The 22,910-nt window shown below is 56.9% G+C and overlaps 1 protein-coding gene across 7 annotated transcripts in view; it reads left to right on the forward strand.

The window, feature by feature from the left end:
• The first annotated feature begins 38 nt into the window (after nt 1-38).
• Nucleotides 39-22,910, forward strand: part of GAK (cyclin G associated kinase) — a 52,350-nt gene continuing 29,478 nt past the window's right edge. The window contains exons 1-8 of one of the 7 annotated variants that reach the window (XM_055589319.1): nt 39-315; nt 13,450-13,511; nt 14,184-14,243; nt 15,149-15,263; nt 17,252-17,394; nt 19,984-20,109; nt 21,402-21,491; nt 22,644-22,779. In XM_055589319.1, coding sequence (XP_055445294.1) covers nt 171-315; nt 13,450-13,511; nt 14,184-14,243; nt 15,149-15,263; nt 17,252-17,394; nt 19,984-20,109; nt 21,402-21,491; nt 22,644-22,779 — 877 coding nt within the window. In that variant the 5' untranslated portion in view covers nt 39-170. Of the gene's footprint in view, nt 316-7,662; nt 7,775-13,449; nt 13,512-14,183; nt 14,426-15,114; nt 15,264-17,251; nt 17,395-19,983; nt 20,110-21,401; nt 21,492-22,643; nt 22,780-22,910 lie in introns of those variants that run through there. The other 6 variants (XM_055589320.1, XM_055589322.1, XM_055589324.1 and 3 more) reach the window with 6 other exon arrangements.

The following is a 22,910-nucleotide window of genomic DNA, read 5'->3' on the forward strand; positions in this document are numbered from 1 at the left end:
GCCCCGGCGCGGCGGAAGTGCCGGCGCTCTTCCGGGCGGGTCGCGCCCCCCGCGCCTGCGTCGCGGCGTCGGGCGGAAGCTGGTGCGGCTCGCGAGCGGCGGTTGCCGAGCGGACCCGGACGCGCGCGGACCCCGAGCCCTCGGGCCGGCGCCCGCCGCGGGCCCCCGCCATGTCGCTGCTGCAGTCCGCGCTCGACTTCCTGGCGGGCCCGGGCTCCCTGGGGGGCGCGGCCGGCCGCGACCAGACGGACTTCGTGGGGCAGACGGTGGAGATGGGCGAGCTGCGGCTGCGGGTGCGCCGGGTCCTGGCCGAAGGTGAGGGCGGCCGCGGCCGGTCGGGCGGCGACTGCCGGGGGAGGAGGCCGGCCGCCGGTCGGGCACTTCCGTGTAGGGCCGGGCCGGGCCGTGGCAGTCCCGCCGGCGGGTGTGGGCCGACCCCCGGCCCGGGCGGAGGCTGGCCCGGCGGGCGGGACCCCCGCGGCTGGAGGCTGGAGTCTGCAGGCGGGCGGTGCGGCGGGGGCAGGCGAAGCCGTGTCCCCTCTCGCTCCGAGGGCCACGGTGGGTCGGCGGACGCAGGGCCGGCCCCCTGGCTACCAGGAGCCCGAGCGTGGGTGGCCGTAGTCCTGGCCTCCTCAGGCGCGGGTACACGCTGTGCGGTGTCCGCTAGCCGCGCTGCCTCTTCGCCCCTGAGCGTCCCTCTCCCCAACCTCCGTCTGAGACCCCAGGCGAGTTTCCGCAGGACAAGCCAACAGGTGTGACCGCTGCGGACCTTGCTTGGCAGGCCGGGCAGGGCCGTCTTTGGTACTTCCGCGTGCCGTCTCTGGCTTCCTGAATGTCCTCTTTACTTCACGCAGAGTTTCCCACCCCTGTTGGCGCAGCCCTGCTCCCTCGGCCAGATTTTGCTCCTTTGTCTGCCCAGGAAGATTCCCTTAGCCGTGGCACTTAGCAGCTGAAGGCGTGGCTTTGGGGCCGGTGCTGAAGCCGGAGGTACCCCCCTGATTTCGCAGCCTTGCTGCACCTGTGCTCAGTTTGAGCTGGGGAGTGCTGACTGTTCTGGGGCCCTCCTTCCTAAAGTCCTCAGGTGGCCCTAAGGCCAGAGCACCACCACACACTTTTTCTCCACTGTCAGAAACAGATTTTCGGTGTGACTGGGTGAGAAAACCTCAGGCTCTTCTTTCCGAAGCAGAGGCCAGTGTATAGAAGTGTTCCCCCCCCATCAGTTCATTTATTCTGAAAACACCAGGCAAGTGTTTTGATTCTTTAAGAAATTCACAGTGCACAGTACATGGTTTCTACCTTGTGGAAGTTCAGGTGAGACACACGCTCTGATGACCAGAGGTCAACAAAGTGCAGGGGGTCCCCTGGTGGGCTCAGCTGCAGGCCCCGCGGAGGACGGGGCCTGGGGGAGGGTTGGGGAGGTGGCTCAGGGAGAGAGGAAGTCCTGCTTGTGGCTTGACCCCCAGGATGAAGAACTGGGAGAGTGAGTGCCCTGGCTGTGCAGCACGTGTTCCTTCGTTCTCCCAGCAGGTCAGGAGCCGTGGATTTCCCGCCCTTAAGCTGGAGTGGTAGCCTAGGGCTTGTGAGGCTCGTGAAGCTGTTTCTGAACTGGGCCAGTAGGAGACCCGTCTGAAGTCCTTCACGTACAATAGCAGCCTGAGGGCGTGGGCTTCTTCCATAAACACGGGGAGGGCACCTCAAGACTCCTGGGCACCTGTGTGGACAGTAGCAGAATGTTTCAGGTTCTAGAAAGGTAGAGTGTAGCCTGTAGGTCCTGGGATACAGCGCTGAGAGTTGGGAAACAATCGCACCATCAAATGTACTCATGTTTAATACTCCTGTAATTAAGTAAGTATTCTCACTGTGGGGTAATTAGGTCTTTAAATAGCCTCATATCAGTTCATGTCAGGGTTGCCCCAGCTGAGTTTCTCATCAGGTTTTGCTCTCAAATGATTTAGGGAGAAAGCATTGGTTTTCAGAGCTTTTTGCAGTTTATAACCTGAAATGGGTTGTTGGGTAGAACTGTGGAGCTAGATAGCTTTTCAGAGTTTGTTCTAAATTTTCACTTTTTAAGAACAAATGGGCTCCTCTGGTGGCTCAGATGGTAAAGAATCTGTTCACAGTGCAGGAGACCCAGGTTCGATCCCTGGGTCAGGAAGATCCCCTGGAGGAGGGAATGGCAGTCCACTCCAGTATTCTTGCCTGGAGAATTCCGTGGACAGAGGAGCCTGGTGAGCTATAGTCCATGGGGTCACAGAGGGTCGGATGCAACTGAGCGACTGACGCACACACAGGCACACTACTGCGCGTCCGCGGCGTCACGGGCGCCGCTGAGCGATGAGGGGCATCCGTGGGGCCTGTCCTGACTGCAGGAGGGCACGGGGGTGGTGTGTGATGTGGACTGAGCTGGGTGTGATGGAGAGGACTGGGCCCTCTGCAGGGCCCTGCCGCGTGGTGCCTGGGGGGCTTGTCGGGGGCCCTTGGGCTGTGGCGGCTCCTGTGGACCCCCCCCCCTTTCCACTTGGGAAGCGTGGCTGAGCCCTGAGCCCCACGGCTCACCAGTCTTGTAGTTCTGTTGCCTTCTCGCTTGAACACTGGGGTCTTGTCATCCCTCTGTCTTTGCCCTTGACCCTGGACCTAGAGGCCTGAGTGCGGGCCTTCTCTGCCAGGGAAGGTTCCAAGTGGATGTTTCTTCCCCAGACATCGCAGAGCACGCAGCCAGGCCTCCACCGCAGGGCTGCGGGCCCAGGTGGGCACTAGTGGCCCTCAGGACGCAGTGGCCCCCGTCTCGTGTCCCTCTCAGCTGGCCCTGCCCCTGTCATGTTGGTGGCTTTACGGTCAGCCTTTAACTGCGGCGACAGTGCCCAGCATAAAACAGTAGTGACCCCACAGCAGCACTTGTGGGGTCCTGGCTGCGTGGGGTGGTCACGGTGGCGGTGCTGAGCTCAGGGCTGTTGGGACCTTACCAGGCCACCAGGAGTGACGGTGGAGTTGGGCGGGAGCCCACGAGAGGCTTTGGTCCGAGGGAAGGCGTGGGTCCGTCTCAGGTGTGTCCTGCAGGAAGTGGTGTCCAGAGGGACTCCTGGTAAAAGCAGCTGCTGGCGCGGGGTCGCTGGGGGCCGGCCGGGAGCCCAGTGCAGAGGCCGCTGTGCTGCGAGGCCTGCGGTCGTTCCCCAGCAGATGTCTGCAGACGCCTGGGGGCCAGGGAGGTCACCCTGGGCGGGACTCCGCGGGGAGGCGCGCTCCTCCTCCTGCTCTCTGGGTCTGCTCCCCTCCAGGGCCCCTGTCTGCGTGAGCGTGCTTATCCCTGCAGGGGCGTGATGAGCGTGTGTGTAGTGGGGGTCCTGGAATTCTGCTCCATGGAAGTGTCTGCTTCTCAGCAGCAGTGCTGAGAAAGTGTGTCAAGGTCACCTGACCTGCTTCCCATCCTGCGGCACCACCCGGCCTGGGGCTTGCTGTCCCGCCAGCGGGCCCCACCTCCCCTGGCCCCTGTCTGTGACCCTGCGCTGCGGGAGGGACAGTCACCTGCCGCCTCGGAGGCCCTCCCGGACTCCACCCGCCCCCACCCTCCTCATTTTAGCTGGTGTAGGGAAAGAACAACTTAGCCAGGATGGTGGGGTCAGTCTCTTGCCCCATGTTTTGTAAATACGTGGTTATACAGCAGCTGGGATCACGTAAGGAGGTGCACACATGTGTCGATGCGCCCGTTTGGCCACGGGCCACCTTTGGTCTATAAGCACGTATAAGCCCCACCTGAAAAGCCCTTGCATCTGCACTGAGGCCAGCCCAGAGAGAATAAACGTGTCTCCTGTTCCTGCCGCTCCTGGACTTTTCTTCCAGCTTCCGTGCTCACACCTTGCCCGTCCTGGGTTCAGCGAACACTGAGATACAGCAAGACAGTTGGTGTAGGCGGCAGGGTGCCCCGTGGCAGGGGAGCCTGAGGCTCCCGTGGGTGGAGGAAGCCGGCGGCCCCCGCAGAGCAGGCGGTGCGGGTGGCTGCGGCCTCTCGGTGTGGGCCGTGGCGGCCTCGCGAGTCTGGAGCTTGGTTCCCTCTCCCGCTGCGGACCTTGGTGTGTTTCCTGCCTGGGACTGGCGTAAATGGAGCTCACAAGGACGGTCCACTGTGTGCTCGCGTGCACGAGTTTTCTGTTCTTTGGGTGAAATGCCCGGGAGTGGGTTGTGGGCTTCTAGTCGGATGGAGGGTTGACTTTACATGAAACAGCCACACGCTCTCCACTGGGGCTCTGCCACCTCCTGCCCCACGGCCTCCCCAGTGTGTGATTGTCCTGATTATACCCGTTCTCCGGGGCGTGCAGTGGCTGAATCTGCATCCTCTCCATGGCACTATGTTGAACATTTTTTCACCCATTAATTAGCCACTTGTGTATCTTTTTGTGTGTGAAATGTTTCTTAAAATCTTTTTTCCATTTTTTGGGGGCGGGCAGGAGTTGTGGGAGTATTTTTTTGTTTTTTTTTAACTGTGGTATAATGAGAATTTCATGACTACTCATGGATAAACCTGGGAGTATTTATTCTAGATCCAAGTCCTGTTTTTATATAAGACACATACACAGAGATACACACGTGTGTGGGGAAGAGAAGGTAAGCCATTTCCTAATTCCAGAACATGAGTTCAGTCACTCAGTCGTGTCCAGCTGTTTGCGACCCCGTGGACTGCAGCACGCCAGGCCTCCCTGTCCATCACCAACTCCTGGAGTTTACTCAGACTCATGTCCATTGAGTCGGTGATGCGATCCAACCATCTCATCCTCTGTTGTCCCCTTCTCCTCCTGCCTTCCATCTTTCCCAGCATCAGGGTCTTTTCCAGTGAGGCAGTTCTTCACATCAGATGGCCAAAGTGTTGGAGCTTCAGCTCAGCATCAGTCCTTTCAGTGAGTATTCAGGACTGATTTCCTTCAGGATGGACTGGTTGGATCTCCTTGCAGTCCAAGGGACCCTGAAGAGTCTTCTCCAACACCACAGTTCAAAAGCATCAATTCTTCGGCGCTTACCTTTCTTTATAGTCCAACTCTCACATCCATACATGACTACTGGAAAAACCATAGCTTTGACTAGATGGACCTTGGTCAGCAAAGTAATGTCTCTGCTTTTTAATATGCTGTCTAGGTTGGTCATAGCTTTTTTCTCAAGGAGGAAGCGTCTTTTAATTTCATGGCTGCAGTCGTCATCTGCAGTGATTTTGGAGCCCCAAAAAATAAAGTCTGCCACTGTTTCCACTGTTTCCCCATTTATTTGCCATGAAGTGATGGGACTGGATGCCATGATCTTAGTTTTCTGAATGTTGAGCTTTAAGCCAGCTTTTTCACTGTCCTCTTTCACCTTCATCAAGAGGCTCTTTAGTTCCTCTTCACTTTCTGCCATGAGGGTGGTGTCACCTGCATATCTGAGGTTATTGATGTTTCTCCCGGCCGTCTTGACTCCAGCTTGTGCTTCGTCCGGAACGTACCCAGTCACAGCCGTCTCCGCGGCGCCCAGCACGGTATCCCTTTATGTGTCTTATGTGCTAGTGTTTCTATTTTTTAAAAACTTTTCCTTTTGAGGTCATTGGAGACTTACGTGGAGTTGAAAGAAAAGATGCAGACAGGTCTAGGCACACCGCCTGGTGGCAGTGTGGAGAAAACTGTGCTTACAGCCAGGATTCGAAGCGCCCGTCCCCTGGGGATCCCTGTGGACCCCTGGAGAGCGTCGGCCTGCCCCCTCTGTCCTTTGTCCTCGGGAGAGTTCTGTGTAAACGGGGTCACGTGCAGCCTCTCAGAACTGGCTGCTTTCACCCCGCAGGATTCTCGGGGGATCGTCCACGTTGCTGTGTCCTAACTTTTTTTGTCTCTGCAGAGCAGTCCACGGTGTGGATACACCATAGTTCGCTTAACTTTTCTCCCACTGAAGGGCATCTGCGTTGTTTCCAGGTTTTTTGATTATTTGAAATAAAGCTGCTGTAAGCATCCACGTGCAGGTCACTGTGTGGCTGTGTTCATCTTTCTGGAATAGGTGCGCAGGTGCTGGTCACGCGGCAGTTGGCGCCTTGGTTTTAGAGAGCTGCCTGCCTGTCTGTAGAGCTCCACGCTGTCTGCGCTCGCCTTTTCGGAGGAGGGGCGCCTGCCTGTGCTCGGCTGCCGCAGGCTGCAGCCTGAGATCAGGGAGCGGGCAGGCACCTAGGAGCTCTCTCCCCTTGGCTGTTCTCACTCCCCTTACTCTCAGGACCCCAGTCCTGTTGCATCGGGACCCCACCTTCTGACCTCATTGAACGCCAGTCACCTCCCTGCACACCCTGTCTCCAGATATAGCCACGTTGGGGTTAGGGCTTCAACTCGTGACTTCTGGGGGGACGGAGTTCAGTCTGCTGCAAAAAGGGATCCGTTTCTTTGCGTCCTGCCAGCATTTCGTGTTGTGTTTGGTGGTCATTCTGGCAGGTGTGTAGTGACGTCTCATTGAGGCTTTAGTCTGCATTTCCCTAAACGCTTATGCTTTGCTTATTTCCGCCTGCCCGCGCTCACAGGTGAAATGTCTCTGTGTCCTCTGCCTCTTTTCCAGTCATCTTTCATTGTTGAATTTTGAGAGCTTCTTGAGTCCTCTGTCCAGTGTGGTTGCCAAGTGTTTCCTCTCAGGCTGCTTGTCTCTGGCCTCTGAACAGGGTCTGTTGTGGATTAGAGGCTCTAACTTTGATGAAGTCTGTTCTATCGCTTTTCCCTGCTGAATCCTGCTCTCGCTGCCTGGTCTGAAAACTTTGCTGAGCTGTGCATCTCCAGGATTCTCTCCTGTGCTGTCTTGTGGTTTGAGACATTATGCTCTGAGTTATCGTGTAAGGTTTTTATTTACACGATAGTGTAATAAAAATAAGATTTTTATTTACACGAAGCTCTTTATTTTGCCTGGAGCCGTCCAGTTGAAAATACCATCCTTCGGAAACTGCTTTTGCAATTTGGGCATATTTGTGTGGTTCTGTTTCTAGGGCTTTTCTCGTTTGTTCCATTGATCTACAATCTTTCTGTCCACCAGTACCACACAGTCTTCGTTACTGTAGCTATACAAAATTTGAAATTTTTTTTTTGAGTTAGGAAAAATTTTTTAAATGCAGAAAAGTAGAAAGAGCAACAACAGAGCAGATGCCTTTGTCCCTACTCCAGGATATTAATAAACACTAATTTGAAAATGGATTCCTCGTAGCCCAGTTGATAAAGAATCTGCCTGCAATGTGGGAGACCCAGGTTCAATTCCTGGGTGGGAAAGATCCCCTGGAGAAGGAAATGGCGACCCACTCCAGTGTTCTTGCCTGGAGAATCCCATGGACAGAGGAGCCTGGCGGGCTGGGGTTCAAAGAGTCGGACACGACTTCACCACCACCAGCAACTTGAAAAAGGTCATCTTTGGTTCCGGAGCTTTTCTAGACAGTGAAGCAGCACAGATGCTGTGAAGGCTCCGCTGCCCCCTGCCCCCGCTGCGCTTCTGTCTCTCTCGAGGCAGCCAGCGCCGTGAACTAGTGCACGCCCTTCCTGCTCGTCTTTGTACTTCCGCTGCATGTGCTGCGTTCACACCGTGCGTAATCTTGCTGTGGGGTGTTAAATATAAGGGACTGTTTTCATCTCTGAAGAGTTTGTCGTAATGATCTGGTTTGCTCAGCACACCGTTCTGGTTACCCACCGTGCCAGACACTGTCCTGGGTGCCTGTGATGGAGATGCTGACAACTCGGACGACATTTGTGCTTCGAGCTCACAGCCTAGTGGGAGAGACAGTGAAGAAGTATCCAGATAGAACCAGGTATCAGAGGATGCTGGGGAGGAGAAACGGCGTGGGGGGCGTGCGGGGAGAGTCAGGGGAGTGAGGTGAGGGCCAGTCAGGCCAGGCCCTGCAGGGCTCTGGCCAGGGCGTGGCCCCGGCAGTCGTGGGCCTGGTGGCTGAGGAGGCGCGGTGGTGTCGGTCTGGCTGTAGCGAAGGCCCGAGGGCGGCCCCAAGGATCCGGTAGCCCCGCGGAGGTCGCTTTTCTGTCCTGGGCGTTTCTGGTGGAGTCCTTAGGAGTGTTTGCTGCACAGTCTTACCATCTGCAAGTAAAAGCAGTCTTAGCTCTTCCGTTCTTTATTCTTCTAGCTTTCTTGCACTGTTAGGCTCACCGATGAAATGTATTACAGTTCTGAGAACAGGAGAAACCCTTGCTTTGTTCTGGATCTGAGAGAGGACCTTTCAGTCCTGTGTTAGCTCTTAGTTTTTTGTGGTTGCCATTTCTTAGATTGAAGAAGTTTCTGCTTCAATTCCTAGTTTGATGAACATTTTTTAAAATGTTACTGTTTTGAAGGATCATGATGGGGTTTTGCATGTGGGCGGAAGCTTTCTCGGTGTCTGTCGAGGTGCCTGCCCTCCCTGTGTACAGTGTGTACACAAGAGTGTGTACCGTAGTGTGTGTACCACAGTGTGTGTACCACAGTGTGTACAGTGTGTACCGTAGTGTGTGTACCACAGTGTGTACAGTGTGTACACAAGAGTGTGTACCGTAGTGTGTGCACCACAGTGTGCACCACAGTGTGTACAGTGTGTACGCAGTGACTGTTAGCCTTGCGCTCCTGGGCGGCCGTAACGTACTGTTCTTGCTGCAGTCACTCCTAGTGTTTTCTGATCGTTTCTGGTTTCTGTGTTAATGAGTGATTTTGATCTGTAATTGTGTGCTTATTGTTTTCTCTGCCTCAAAAAAGACTCTGGGAACTGTTCTCCCCTCTTGGCACAGACTTCGCAGAAGGTTGCTGTACTTCCTTCACTTAGATGTTAGAATTCGCCAGTGGAGCCATCTGTCTTCCAGTTTCTGTTTTCTGGATTTTCATTTCTTTTCATCTGTTTTTATATGGACTTACTTCATGTTCTAGCAGCTGTGTTGAAATAAAACTGACAGAGTGACTCTGCATGTATGTCAGCACTGGATGTTCCACGTGTGTTCGTGTGTGTGCTGCATGTATGTCACAGCACTGTGTGTTCCACATGTGTTCGTGTGTGTGCTGCATGCATGTCAGCACTGTGTGTTCCACGTGTGTTCGTGTGTGTGCTGCATGCATGTCACAGCACTGTATGTTCTGTGTGTGTTCGTGTGTGTGCTGCCTGTATGTCACAGCACTGTATGTTCCACGTGTGTTCGTGTGTGTGCTGCATGCATGTCACAGCACTGTATGTTCTGTGTGTGTTCGTGTGTGTGCTGCATGCATGTCACAGCACTGTATGTTCTGTGTGTGTTCGTGTGTGCTGCATGCATGTCACAGCACTGTATGTTCCACGTGTGTTCGTGTGTGTGCTGCATGTATGTCAGCACTGTGTGTTCCACGTGTGTTCGTGTGTGTGCTGCATGCATGTCACAGCACTGTATGTTCTGTGTGTGTTCGTGTGTGTGCTGCCTGTATGTCACAGCACTGTATGTTCCACGTGTGTTCGTGTGTGTGCTGCATGCATGTCAGCACTGTGTGTTCCACGTGTGTTCGTGTGTGTGCTGCATGCATGTCACAGCACTGTATGTTCTGTGTGTGTTCGTGTGTGTGCTGCCTGTATGTCACAGCACTGTATGTTCCACGTGTGTTCGTGTGTGTGCTGCATGCATGTCACAGCACTGTATGTTCTGTGTGTGTTCGTGTGTGTGCAGCATGCATGTCACAGCACTGTATGTTCTGTGTGTGTTCGTGTGTGTGCTGCATGCATGTCACAGCACTGTATGTTCCGTGTGTGTTCGTGTGTGTGCTGCATGCATGTCACAGCACTGTGTGTTCCACGTGTGTTCGTGTGTGTGCTGCATGTATGTCAGCACTGTGTGTTCCACGTGTGTTCGTGTGTGTGCTGCATGCATGTCACAGCACTGTATGTTCTGTGTGTGTTCGTGTGTGTGCTGCCTGCATGTCACAGCACTGTATGTTCCACGTGTGTTCGTGTGTGTGCTGCATGCATGTCACAGCACTGTGTGTTCTGTGTGTGTTCGTGTGTGTGCTGCATGCATGTCACAGCACTGTATGTTCTGTGTGTGTTCGTGTGTGTGCTGCATGCATGTCACAGCACTGTATGTTCTGTGTGTGTTCGTGTGTGTGCTGCATGCATGTCACAGCACTGTATGTTCCACGTGTGTTCGTGTGTGTGCTGCATGTATGTCAGCACTGTGTGTTCCACGTGTGTTCGTGTGTGTGCTGCATGCATGTCACAGCACTGTATGTTCCGTGTGTGTTCGTGTGTGTGCTGCATGCATGTCACAGCACTGTATGTTCCGTGTGTGTTCGTGTGTGTGCTGCATGCATGTCACAGCACTGTATGTTCTGTGTGTGTTCGTGTGTGTGCTGCATGCATGTCACAGCACTGTATGTTCTGTGTGTGTTCGTGTGTGTGCTGCATGCATGTCACAGCACTGTATGTTCCGTGTGTGTTCGTGTGTGTGCTGCATGCATGTCACAGCACTGTATGTTCCACGTGTGTTCGTGTGTGTGCTGCATGTATGTCAGCACTGTGTGTTCCACGTGTGTTCGTGTGTGTGCTGCATGCATGTCACAGCACTGTATGTTCTGTGTGTGTTCGTGTGTGTGCTGCATGCATGTCACAGCACTGTATGTTCTGTGTGTGTGCGTGTGTGCTGCATGTATGTCACAGCACTGTATGTTCTGTGTGTGTTCGTGTGTGTGCTGCATGCATGTCACAGCACTGTATGTTCTGTGTGTGTTCGTGTGTGTGCTGCCTGTATGTCACAGCACTGTATGTTCTGTGTGTGTTCGTGTGTGTGCTGCATGCATGTCACAGCACTGTATGTTCTGTGTGTGTTCGTGTGTGTGCTGCATGCATGTCACAGCACTGTATGTTCTGTGTGTGTTCGTGTGTGTGCTGCATGCATGTCACAGCACTGTATGTTCCGTGTGTGTTCGTGTGTGCTGCATGTATGTCACAGCACTGTATGTTCTGTGTGTGTTCGTGTGTGTGCTGCATGCATGTCACAGCACTGTATGTTCTGTGTGTGTTCGTGTGTGTGCTGCATGCATGTCACAGCACTGTATGTTCCGTGTGTGTTCGTGTGTGCTGCATGCATGTCACAGCACTGTATGTTCCGTGTGTGTTCGTGTGTGTGCTGCATGCATGTCACAGCACTGTATGTTCTGTGTGTGTTCGTGTGTGTGCTGCATGCATGTCACAGCACTGTATGTTCCGTGTGTGTTCGTGTGTGTGCTGCATGCATGTCACAGCACTGTATGTTCTGTGTGTGTTCGTGTGTGCTGCATGCATGTCACAGCACTGTATGTTCTGTGTGTGTTCGTGTGTGTGCTGCATGCATGTCACAGCACTGTATGTTCTGTGTGTGTTCGTGTGTGTGCTGCATGCATGTCACAGCACTGTATGTTCCGTGTGTGTTCGTGTGTGTGCTGCATGCATGTCACAGCACTGTATGTTCCGTGTGTGTGCGTGTGTGTGCTGCATGCATGTCACAGCACTGTATGTTCTGTGTGTGTGCGTGTGTGTGCTGCATGCATGTCACAGCACTGTATGTTCTGTGTGTGTTCGTGTGTGCTGCATGTATGTCACAGCACTGTATGTTCTGTGTGTGTTCGTGTGTGTGCTGCCTGTATGTCACAGCACTGTATGTTCTGTGTGTGTTCGTGTGTGTGCTGCATGCATGTCACAGCACTGTATGTTCTGTGTGTGTTCGTGTGTGTGCTGCATGCATGTCACAGCACTGTATGTTCTGTGTGTGTTCGTGTGTGTGCTGCATGCATGTCACAGCACTGTATGTTCCACGTGTGTTCGTGTGTGTGCTGCATGCATGTCACAGCACTGTATGTTCTGTGTGTGTGCGTAAAAGTGTGTGTGCGTGTGCCTCTACAGCTGTCACTGTGAAGGTGGTGAGCAAAGCCAGCGCCTCCGAGGTTCCCCCCCCCCGGGCCACTGCTCCCCTGCTCTCTGCTACTGTGGTTGCTCTGCTCGCTCGCCTCCCCTGCGTGAAGTCGCGTGCGTGCTCCTTTCCTGCCGCCGCCTCTCAGCGCGGCTGCTCGCAGTCCTGCTGCTGCGTGTGAGCAGCAGCGCATCCGGCCACGTAAGGACGGCCGCTCCATCCACTCGCTGTTGACGGACACGGGTTGTTCCCGCTGGGGCTGCTATGAACATGCATGTATGAGTCTTCGTGAGGACGTGTGCCTTTATTTTCCGTGGGTAAATACTCACAATGTGATGGCCGAGCTGTAGAGTTGGTGTGTGTTTAGCTTTTGAAGAACTCTGCAAACTGTCTTCCAAAATCATGATACTGTTCTGAATTCCTGTGGGCAGTGTATAAGCATGCAGTTGCTCCACACTTCAATCAGTATTTGGTAGGTTGGTTTTACAATTTCTAGATGCTCTAATAGGTGTATCATAGTGCACTTGTGGTTTAAACGTGCTTATCCCTGGTGGATAATGACGTTTTTTCATGTGGTTACTGGCCGTCTGTTTATCTTGGTTGAGTGTCTTTTCATATATTTTGCCCCTTAAAATGTTGTTGAACTGAACTTTGGATTTTCTGTATATTTTCTGCATAGAGGTCCTTTGCCAGATGTGTGATTTGCGAAGTCCAGTTAGGGACTTATCTTTTCAAGCTCTCAACAGTGTTTCCAAAAACCAGTAAAAACCGGTTTTTAATGAAGTCCATTTATCATATTTTTCACTTATGGATCATACTGTTTGGCTAACGTAGGGTTTGTTAAAATGGTTGATTTTTTGTGTGTTGCTCTTACATCCCACAACCTTCCTAAACTCATTTATTACTGATAGTAGCTGGAAGGAGTAGGTATCAGCTTGTCTACGTAGACAATCACATTGTCTGGATGCCTTTTATTTCTTCTCTCGCCTGATGGCTCTGGCCAGCGCTTCCAGCGTGATACTGAATGGCAGTGGTGAGGACAGGCCTGATGCCTGCCTTGCCCTGGTCTTAGAGGGAAGCGTCAGGCCCCCACCCTGAGTGTGGTGTTCGCGGAGGGGCTTCCAGAGACGCCCTCATCAGGCTGAGCTACTGTCCTTCTGCCCCCGTTTGCTGAGAGTTTTAAATTGCATGGTGAATTTCTCACTGTAGGAAGCCAGAAAAGACTAAGAACTCGGACTAGAAGTGGTCGGAGACGCTGGTCAGACCAGCTGCACCTGGTTGCCATGTGTCATCCTTCTTTATCATCGTTGGGTTTGGTTTGCTAACGTTTTGTTTTATGTAGAATCAGCGTTCTGTTAGGAGTTGTCTCATCCACGTTTGTGGATACGAGTCACTTGTTTCCAGAGAGCTGGCGTCGATGGTGTTGATCTCCTTGCCCTGGTCTCTGCCTGTGAACAGGGTGTGTAGAAGGCGGTCACGTAAGCCAGGGCCGCCGTCACGGCGGGACACAGACTGCTGGCCACAGTCCAGTGTGTGCCTTTCTCAGTCAAGGTATTTTTAAAGCTAAATGTTAAATAAAACTGATATCTATTTTTCTAATTTTCAGGAGGGTTTGCATTTGTGTATGAAGCTCAAGATCTGGGAAGTGGCAGAGAGTATGCATTGAAGGTAATAAAGGGGACAAAGGTTTTGTGGGTTTTCCTGTGTTTTAAAGGAAATAAATCTCTAAGTGACACTGTTTCCAAAGGTTTATCCCCGCCCCTTTAGTTGATGTTTCTTTTTTACAGTCTGGGTCTGTTTGTTACACTTGTTTCTTCTGCAGTCTCAGAGGACTTGAAAGCTGTGGGTTTCAGCTTTGGGGTGGCCAGGGGAGGGGAGTCAGAGCTGCCAGAGTAAGGGTTCCAGGAGTACCAGGCGTGTGAAAGCAGCCGTGTAAAGCGGCACGTGCACAGTGGGTGTGTGAGCCGGGCTCTCGGGTGGGCTGCTGCGTGCGCCCCGTGGTCTGTCCTGAGACTCTCAGGCGGCCTGCTTGGCCTCAGCGGCAGTGGCCGTCTTGGGGTGCGGCTGGGCTGGGGCGTGCACTTGGACTCTGGGGCCCCAAAGTAGACCCACATCTCTCATTTTCCTCCAGCCTGTTGGGTGAGAAGCCTCCTGCTTTTAGTTTTTCTTACGTCCTTGGATCACAAAGGACCATTTCTGAGGCCCTCTAACCTGGCAGGTTTCTCCGTGGGTCAGATGGTAACACACAGTCAGGTGGGGGCAGCCCTTAGATGCTTTGTGTTCAGTGAGAGCAGACAGGTGAGGCCCTTAATCCTGCCTCTCCGCTGTTTCCTGCTACAGAGATTGCTGTCCAACGAAGAGGAGAAGAACAGAGCCATCATTCAGGAAGTGTGTTTCATGGTATCCTTTTCCAGGGACTGAGCCCGAGCCGGGCCCGCGGGGAGGCCCGCCGCCAGCTGTGGCTGCCCTCGGCTGCCCACTGCCCAGTGACGCCCTCTCTGTGTTTGCTTCATTGGACTTGCCCGTAGCCCGTGTCTAGTAGGAAGGCGTTTTCTTCCTTGTTCTTTACTCTGAGAGTAATGGTAAGAGATGTGTAGCATTGGGAGCGATAGTGTTATTCCTGCCAAGAGGTCTCAAGCTGGGGGTGGGCAGCTCCCTGCCTCCGCCCTGCCGCTTGCCCAGTGACCTCATGTGGTGCCCGACTCCCGGCCAGTGGTTCTGTCCTCAGCTCCCTGCCAGCCCTGGCTCCTATGGGCTCCGTGTTGTCCTCTGAGCAGCCCCCTGGTGCCTTCACCCTTCCCAGAGGGCAGGGGCCGTAGGCGTCCGTGCATGGAACCTGGATCGGCGGGCTTGTTTGGCTTGGCTCTCCATTCCCACATGCGTGCCCCTGGAACTGGGGTCTCACCCTTTGCTGTCAGAATCTGTTCTCCTCCATCTCGAAGCTCTGTCCACTGTGAGCCTGCCAGGCCCTGGGCCTGAGGGTCCTCACCGCGCTGGGCTTCTTGTGGCCTCCTTCAGCCTCACCTGCGCCACACCCTCTACCTGCTACCCCACCCAGCCCCTGCCCAGGTGTGTGGCCGGCAGCGGGGCGGGGGGGCTTCTTCAGCACCTTTCCTTCCCTTGTGTCCCGTGTCTTCCTGTCCCCCTGGCTGCCTTCCACCTGCTCCCCGTGCTGTTTTTGTGGTCATGCACTCAGATTGTCCTTAGTTGGAGTTAGTGTTCTGACTTCAGTGTCTTAATATCATGTATATATTTGTTTTTAAACATGCAGACTTACGCATTCTCCTTTAACGAGACACCTGCAGAAAAAACTTTCAGGCCACCCAAACATTGTCCAGTTTTGTTCTGCAGCATCGATAGGAAAAGAGGAGTCGGACACTGGGCAGGCGGAGTTCCTGCTGCTCATGGAGCTCTGCAGAGGTGAGGTGCCTGCGGCTGGGCACCACCCAGCAGGCGGGACGGCTCCTGGGGTCTCCTCTCCGGAGACGCGGTGGTTGTCAGGGAGAGAGTGGCTCCGTCTGGCGGGAGCTCTCTGAGTGGCTGCATCCACCCCCTCACCCCCGTGCCTGGCTGAGAGCAGAGCTGGGGCTGTGGAGGGGCGGCTGTGCTGTCGGGGTCAGGCAGCAGGAAGCAGCCAGCGGCCGTGGCCGGAAGCGGGCGGGGTGGGCGGGGCCGCAGAGGTGGGCCTGCGCCCTCGCCAGCTCAAGGCGGTGGCTCTTGCTGTGCTCAGAGAGGAAGACTTGTGTCCGCTGACAGCAGCGGGGAGCCGGCGCTTTCTCACAGCTTCTTGGGGCAGAGTGGGCAAGTGGGCGGGCAGTGGTGCCCAGCTCCTCAGGAGAGGTGAGGCTTCTGTTGGTGGCAGAAGCAGGGTCCCCGCCTGGAAGGTCGGGCTCCTCTCATCCCCTCGCTGAACCTCTGCCCTGTGCTGGGCCCGTGTGGGCAAGACAGCTCTTGGAGCTGGGCAGCACTTCTGAGGCCCGGCAGGCGCAGAGGACTGGCCAGAGGGCCTGGCGCTCGGGCAGGGGCCGCCAGATGCCCTGCTTGTCCATCCGCCACCGGCAGTGCGTGGGGCTGCTGCGAGGCCAGGGGAGAGCGGGGAGACTGAGGCAGGGGGCTCCCCGGAAGGGAGGGAGGAAGGCACCCTGAGGGGTCACGGCCCCCAGAGGAGTGTCCCAGGACGAGGGCGGGGGCTGTGAGTGCAGGCGTCCTTCTGTGAAGAAGAGCAGAAATGGGGTGTGGTGGTTGCTGGGGGGCCGTCTTGGGGACCACAGCCAGGAGGAGTACAGGATCCCCACCCTGAGTGGAGGGGACCGGGACCCCATCCCAGGTGGAGAACCCAGGACCCGGGGTGCAGGGTGCTTTTGTCCCAGCAGCATGGGCACCGGGGCTCCCATGGGGACTGGTGTGTGGGATCCTGTCCGGCGCTGGCCGTGCTGCGGGCGCCGCTCCTGGGTGCTCACAGTGCAGTATGGGTGCTCAGCTCAGGTCAGGCACTTGGCTCTTCGCTTAGCTGGTGGTTGGCGTCACAGTCTTTCACCTGCAAGACAGAGGTGCCTGCTAACTGAAGACGGCGTGACGCGTGAGCCTATAAAGCAGCCTGCTGCCTCCGCGCCCGCACATTCACATGCGCCCCGGAGGCGGCCTGGGGCGGGGCTGGGGTTGCAGGGCGGTGCGGAGGGTGCCGGTCACGGGCCTCGTGGCTGTGTGCTACTGCCCTTTGGTTCCACGTCGAGTGGAGCCAGGGGTCCCATAACGTGTGGAGGTCACTTCCGGGAGCGGAGGCAGCCTGGGGCCCTGGACGGGGATGTGCAGGCGGGGCTCTCGGAGGAGGCTTCGGGATGTTCAGGGCAAGAGCAGGGTCGGGGTACCAAGGCAGGTGAGTTGTGGCTCCTGGGAAGCTGGCCCAGTGAAGACAACACACGGTTGCAGAGGGAGCCCCTGTGGAGAGGGCCAGTGGCCCCGGGCTCCAGCCAGTTCCAGCAGGACTTAGGTCCCTGTACCAGAGACAGGAAGGAGCGCCTTGAGGTGGGGACCCCTCGGGGGGCAGCCTGGGGTGGGGCCCAGAGCCTGGCCGCCCTTTCTGTGCCGCATGGAGGGCGTATCCACTGAGATGTCAGGTGCACAGCCAAGGACCGCTGTTCCCTAAGGAAGCTCAGCGGCCGTTTCTCCAGACGTGTCTGCCAGGACGTGCATGTTCGGGGGCGTGGTCCCTGTAGTTGCTGCATCACGAAGGCTCCGTGGTCGGAGGCCTCTGCTGCTGCGGGGCAGACTTCCCCTCCAGGGCTCTGTAACCCCAACCGGGTGCTGGCCAGAGGGCAGGGCAGCACCACGGCGGGTGCAGGAGGGCAGCAGGCCCGGGCACTTGGCCTCGGCAGTTCCCTGGTGATGTGAGTTTGATTCTCTTTTAGGGCAGCTGGTGGAATTTTTAAAAAAAGTTGAATCGAAAGGTCCGCTCTCGTGCGACACCGTCCTGAAGATCTTCTACCAGACGTGCCGGGCGGTGCAGCACATGCACAGACAGAAGCCGCCCATCATCCACAGGGACCTCAAGGTGCGGCCCCGCCCGCTCTGCCCGCCCTGCTCACCGCGTGTGGGGGCCCGTGTGCTTGGCTGGCGCCCCGCTGCCCGGCAGCCCTCCTGTCCCCAGCTGGGTGCTGTCCCCTGCGGGTGAGGGTGTGGACGGTCGTGGGTGCAACCCCTGCGTGGAGCCGAGGGGAGGTGACGTCCCCTGGGCTGCTCTGGGCAGGCATGCTGCCCGCCTGCTTCTGGGCACTGGGCGGGAGCGCTTCCCGCGGGGCTGCCACGCGCATGGGTGCACACGGGAGGCTGCCCTTTTCCTCCTGGTGCCGCCACTGGCGGGGAAGGGGCTTCATGGTCATGACTTTGGGTTTGTGGCTTAATGATGTGTGCTTTTGCTGTGTTTATACTCATCAGAGTCCTTACTCTTCAGTTAACTGGGTGTCTTTTGCTTTTTTTCTATTGTCTAGTGGTTGGTTTTTGTATATTCTTACAATAATGTTTTTTAAGTGGAACATGCTACAGGTGTTTTCTGTGGTCTGTGGCTTCATTTTAACAATAGCCCGGCATCCACGAAGCCAGGGCCCCGACTTTCACCGCGGCTCAGGGTGGCGGCAGGCCCCCTCTACCCTCCCCGGTCCGACTTGCTAAACGCAGACCCCACATATGCCCCTTCCTGCCAGGAATCTCCGTTTGCTTCCTGCACGTCCAGCCTGTGGCCAGCTTTCCCGTTTCCTCTTGGGGCATCTTGAACCTTGGGGAGGCCCCAGCACTGGGAGGTCCTCGGGAGGTGGCGGGCTCCTCTCTGGCTCAGGAAGGTGAAAAGCTGGAAGGATGACAGCTCGGCCTGGGGCGGACTGCTCAGTACCTGTGTGCCGGGTCCACGGCTGCTGGTACTGTGTGGGGACCCCCTCACGAGCTCCCTGTGGTCTGTCCTCGGGGGTCTTGGCGTGGTGCTCCATGGAGGGGCAGGAAGGACCCGGGAACCCGGGCGAGTGTCAGGCCCGGCACGTCCCAGCTGCCACTGCTGTGCGCCCTCTTCAGTGTGGGGTTCCTGGTGTCCTGCCGGCCATCATGCGAGTGGAGCCCCACAGTCTGTATGCTCGGCGTCATGATTTCAGCCCCTTCCATCTTGGGAGGCCTCGATGAGTAGGGCCTCCATCTTGGTGCTGGGCCTGGCCCTCCGCACCCCTTCTCCACACCGTGGTGGCCCCTGTCCCAGGACACCCTTGTCCCTGGGTGCCGGAGGCTGTCTCTGCGATGGACACCCCACCACGGCCCCTGTGCCTGCGCGTGGCCGGCCCTTGGTGGTGTGTGTGTGTTTGGCTGGCCTTTGCTCCTTGTGCGGGGTTTGCCTGCCTTGCCCTGTCCGTGGGGACCCGGTGTCCTGTGTGGCAGTCCCGTGTCTGTGCTGGCCTGGCAGACTGTACTCCTGGGGCTGCTCTCTCACTCCCTTGGGCATTCCTTGTGTTAGGCGTGAGTCATCTCGATGCCTCGTGAGGGGTCTTCAGCACCCAACCTTGCTGCTCCCTGGTCTCTGTACCAGAGCGGGTCCCCCGGACCGTGCGGCTCTTGTCAGCTCTTGGTGTCTCTTCCCGAGCCGGGACCCTGCAAAGCGAGCCGTGCAGGCACCCTGGTTCTCAGCGCCTCTTAGTCACGTTCATACTACGCTGGGGTCTGTTAACGTGCAGCGCGTTATGCCCAAAAGACAGTGTCCATCTTTTCCATTAAAAATACTTGATTGCTGAAAATGCTGACTGTTGTTGGAGCCCTTCAGTGGGTCTCACAGTAACATCAAAGGCGGCTGATCACAGAGGGCGAAATATCTGAAGCGTTTCAAGGATTATTGGACGGGACACGGAGACAGACACAAAGTGAGCAGGTGCTGTTGGGAAAAGGTGCCTACAGACTCAAGGACGTGGGGCTGGCACAGACCTGCCTGTGTGAGAAGCGCAGGGAAGCGAGGCTGGCCTGTGATTGTTCGGCTCAGAGTGTCGGCTTCTGGTTGAAGTTGCCATGATTCCCCCTCCGAGAGACGGGCTGACAGGCTGGAGACGTCCTGGCTGCTGGGTTGGTAAAGGTGCTCTGACCTGGGTCATGGAGTGCTGGTCTCCTGACTCTTCCCAGGCAGCGGAGGAGTAGAGCCCCCGTGGCGAGTGGGCTGGTGGTGGGGCCTGGCTCCCGAGCTGCGGGCAGGTCTGTGTCCTCCTGTTGGGAGGCGAGTCCCAGTCCCTGTTTGATGCGGATTTAAGGTCTCATTTATTCACAGTTTCTGAATAAGAGGTCTTCTCTGTATCTTTTGTTGGGTTTTTTCCTCAGTTATTAATGTGTTTGGTGACTTTTAAATGGCATGTTAATTTTTTTCATCTTTTAAGTTTTCTAAGGGTTCTTATTGTATATATCCTACATTGCTAGGTTATCTTTGATCTGTGGTGGATTTTAACTTTGTTTATCTGAATGTCCCATTTTAAGGTACACACACCAGTTTTGGTCAGAAAGGAGTGTCCCCTTTGCCCAGAAGATCCCTGGCCAGTCTGCCCTTCGGGCCCTGCCTGCCTGGCTCCCCGCTGTCCACAGCGCAGCCTGCAGCCCGGCCTCACAGACCGTTTCCTGAACTTTGCAGGTTGAAAACTTACTGCTTAGTAACCAAGGGACCATCAAGCTGTGCGACTTCGGCAGTGCCACGACCATCTCACACTACCCAGACTACAGCTGGAGCGCCCAGCGCCGGGCCCTGGTGGAGGAGGAGGTGAGTGTGGCAGCCGGGACACCACCGCCGACCGTGCCTGCCCCGGCTGGCTCTTCCCTTGCTTTTTTCTTGATGTAGCAAAGCATGCAGCATAAAATTTCCCACCGTAACCGTTTTTAAGCATGCGGTCCAGCGGCCCTGCGTACATCCCACCGTAACCGTTTTTAAGCATGCGGTCCAGCGGCCCTGCGTACATCCCACCGTAACCGTTTTTAAGCCTGCGGTCCAGCGGCCCTGCGTACATCCCACCGTAACCGTTTTTAAGCCTGCGGTCCAGCGGCCCTGCGTACATCCCACCGTAACCGTTTTTAAGCCTGCGGTCCAGCGGCCCTGCGTACATCCCACCGTAACCGTTTTTAAGCCTGCGGTCCAGCGGCCCTGCGTACATCCCACCGTAACCGTTTTTAAGCCTGCGGTCCAGCGGCCCTGCGTACATCCCACCGTAACCGTTTTTAAGCATGCGGTCCAGCGGCCCTGCGTACATCCCACCGTAACCGTTTTTAAGCCTGCGGTCCAGCGGCCCTGCGTACGTCCACGTCGAAGTGCAACCATCACCTCCGTCCATCTGCAGGGCTTTAGTCATCCCAAACGTGGCGCTTTAAAGCATCACGTAAAAACCTGCCTTCAGGGTGGTTTGGCAGTTAACCACAGGAGCCCCCCGGGAGACTGGTGGGCGAGTTCAAGCCTGTGTGAACAGCAGGTGCCGCTGAGTGGGCACAGACGCCCCTGGGCTGGGCAGCCGTCTACATACTCACACTGGGCTCTCGTGCTGGGTGCACGAGCTCGCAGACGCGGCCCCGGAACGCGCACTGGCAGAGAGAGCAGTGCAAGACGAGCAGGCAGGGCCACCACGGGCAGCACCTACTTCCCGTCGCTGCTCTGCACGCTCCCTGGAGACCGCGCTCCCTGGGGAGCACCCACGTCTCAGAGTCGCAGACGCGTCCTCTGCCTGCGGGTGGGCAGTGAGCCCTGGGGCTGGTCTGTAGCTCGCCCTGGGGCTCGGGGTCATAGCGCCTGGAGCAGGTCCTGAAGCCTTGCAACCCCTGCCCACCACGCACCGTCCTCCACTGTCGGTGGTTCACGAGGACCCCTGGGCACCGCTGTCGTGGTTGCCGATTCTTCGCGTCCATGGTGCTGGTCCCGTGTGCTCAGCACGCTCCGGGGCCCCGTGCAGAGCCTCGTGCGACCGCCCCGGCCAGGCCTCCTGACCGGCGCCAGGCCCCGCGGCCCGGGATTGCCACGGCAGCTGTGACGGGCCTGTGCCTTTTCCTCTGACACGTTCTCCTCTCCAGATCACCAGGAACACGACCCCCATGTACAGGACGCCGGAAATTGTGGACTTGTACTCAAACTTCCCGATTGGCGAGAAGCAGGACATCTGGGTAAGGCAGCTGGCCTGTGTCCCTGGGCAGCCTGACTGGCCCCCCGGGGCCCTGGGTGAGGCTGCGGCCGCCCGGCCCTCGGCCTCCCTTCCTCTTCCTTGGCTCTTCCTTTCCTCTGGTGGTTCTTTCTCCTCTTCTGCGGCCCTTGTCACGCTGTTAGTGGACAGGTGCTGATGGCGGGGTGCTGAGGGGCGGAGGCCGGTGTTGCCTAGGCCCAGCCCAAGACGGGGCATTCCTGCATGCCTGGACCTGAGCTCACCTGGTCCGAGCCCTTTTGTCGGCTAGAGTTCACAGAGCCACAGCCTGCGTGGCCGGCGCTGGCCTTCCGGATGGCCTTGCAGCTGTGCACTGACCTGGTGGTGCCGGAGCCGTGACCGGGCCCCAGGCCCAGGGTCTCAGGAGGTCAGGCCCGTCGTCTAAGACACATCCCGTTGGCGTAGGGCGGCCCTGTGTACGCTGAGCATGGGGCCTGACTGAGCAGGTGTCTGCTGATCCCTTGGTTCAACATGAGAGCTTGGAGCTCGGGGAGCACTCCTCCTGCCCATCCGAGGGGCCCTGTGGCCTCCCTGATGCCCTGAGAGCAGCACTCGGGGGCCCTGAACCCCCACCTCAGGGCTCCCATCCAGGCCCATCAGGCCCGCGGCACTGCCATTGGGGGGGAGCCCTGTGCTGGTGAGTGGAGACTGGTGGACACGCGTGAGCTGGTCGACCCCAAGTGGACACCTTCAGCCTGTCCCAGCCCAAGGACCGCATGCATGAGCTGGAAGGCGGGCCTTGGCCTGGTCTGGGCCCCACTTGCCCCTCACCGTGCTGGACAGTCTGGGTTCCCTGTCCTCCTGTGGCAGGTGCCGTGGTGGAGGCAGGGAGGGGACACTGACGTTTGGGTGCAGGGCTGGCAGCCCCTGACTCGTCCCTGGCGCTCAGCTCGAGCCCAGAGGAGGCCCTGCCACTCGCCCTCAGAACGGCCACTTGGCAGATAGATCCCACCCTGGGGTCGGAGCTTGGTGTCTCGAAAGGACCTCATCAGAGAACGGAGGGTTGGGCTTTGTTGGCTGCGCTGACCTGGCTTGTCTCTGCGCCCCGTGAATGTGGACCATGGCCAGCGGGCAAGGCATGGCCGGGCAGAGCCGGCAGGCCTCTGTGTCTCCGCAGGCCCTGGGCTGCATCCTGTACCTGCTCTGCTTCGGGCAGCACCCCTTTGAGGATGGGGCGAAGCTTCGCATCGTCAACGGGAAGTACGCGATCCCCGCCGACGACACGCGGTACTCCGTGTTCCACGGCCTCATCCGTAAGTCCCAGCGCAGCACACCCCACCTGAGCACGTGTCCTGAGTGGCAGCTTCTGTTGATCTTGTTCTTCACATCGTCCTTCCCCGCTTGCTTTTAAAATCAGTAGTGTAAGCAAGACACGGGCCTCCAG

Source organism: Bubalus kerabau, chromosome 7 (assembly GCF_029407905.1).
Source record: "Bubalus kerabau isolate K-KA32 ecotype Philippines breed swamp buffalo chromosome 7, PCC_UOA_SB_1v2, whole genome shotgun sequence".
Taxonomy (NCBI): domain Eukaryota; kingdom Metazoa; phylum Chordata; class Mammalia; order Artiodactyla; family Bovidae; genus Bubalus; species Bubalus kerabau.